The sequence below is a fragment of the Acanthisitta chloris genome, unplaced genomic scaffold (assembly GCF_000695815.1).
Source record: "Acanthisitta chloris isolate BGI_N310 unplaced genomic scaffold, ASM69581v1 scaffold21438, whole genome shotgun sequence".
NCBI classification, from domain to species: Eukaryota; Metazoa; Chordata; class Aves; order Passeriformes; family Acanthisittidae; genus Acanthisitta; species Acanthisitta chloris.
In genome coordinates this window covers 4901-5161 of record NW_008685632.1, presented here as the reverse complement: position 1 = coordinate 5161, position 261 = coordinate 4901, and the positions used below count along the sequence as shown (strand labels likewise).

Genomic DNA, 261 nt, shown 5'->3' with positions numbered 1-261 from the left:
CCCCCAGAATCCTGGTTATCCCCATAACCCAGCACATCCCCCCAACCCTGGCTACCCCCACAACCCTGGCTACCCCCACAATCCGGGGTACCCCCACAACCCTGGCTACCCCCATAACCCCGGTTACCCCCACAACCAGGGGTGGGGCCAGGGTCACAACCCATCCAGTGGAGGAAACTACAACCAAAAGCCTTGGAAATCTCCCAAATCCAAGACCAACTTCAAGCACGGGGCGGGGGCGGCGGGGGGCGGCGCGCCGGG

The 261-nt window shown here is 64.0% G+C and overlaps 1 protein-coding gene across 1 annotated transcript in view; it reads left to right on the top strand.

The window, feature by feature from the left end:
* Positions 1 to 7: 7 nt before the first annotated feature.
* PRNP (prion protein) overlaps positions 8 to 261 on the top strand; it is a gene marked incomplete at its 5' end in the record, with an annotated part of 659 nt that continues 405 nt past the window's right edge. The window contains 2 exon segments of the mRNA XM_009079858.1: positions 8 to 254; positions 257 to 261. The exon segment at positions 257 to 261 is cut by the window's right edge and continues 405 nt beyond it. Of these exon segments, the coding sequence (XP_009078106.1) occupies positions 8 to 254; positions 257 to 261 (252 nt within the window).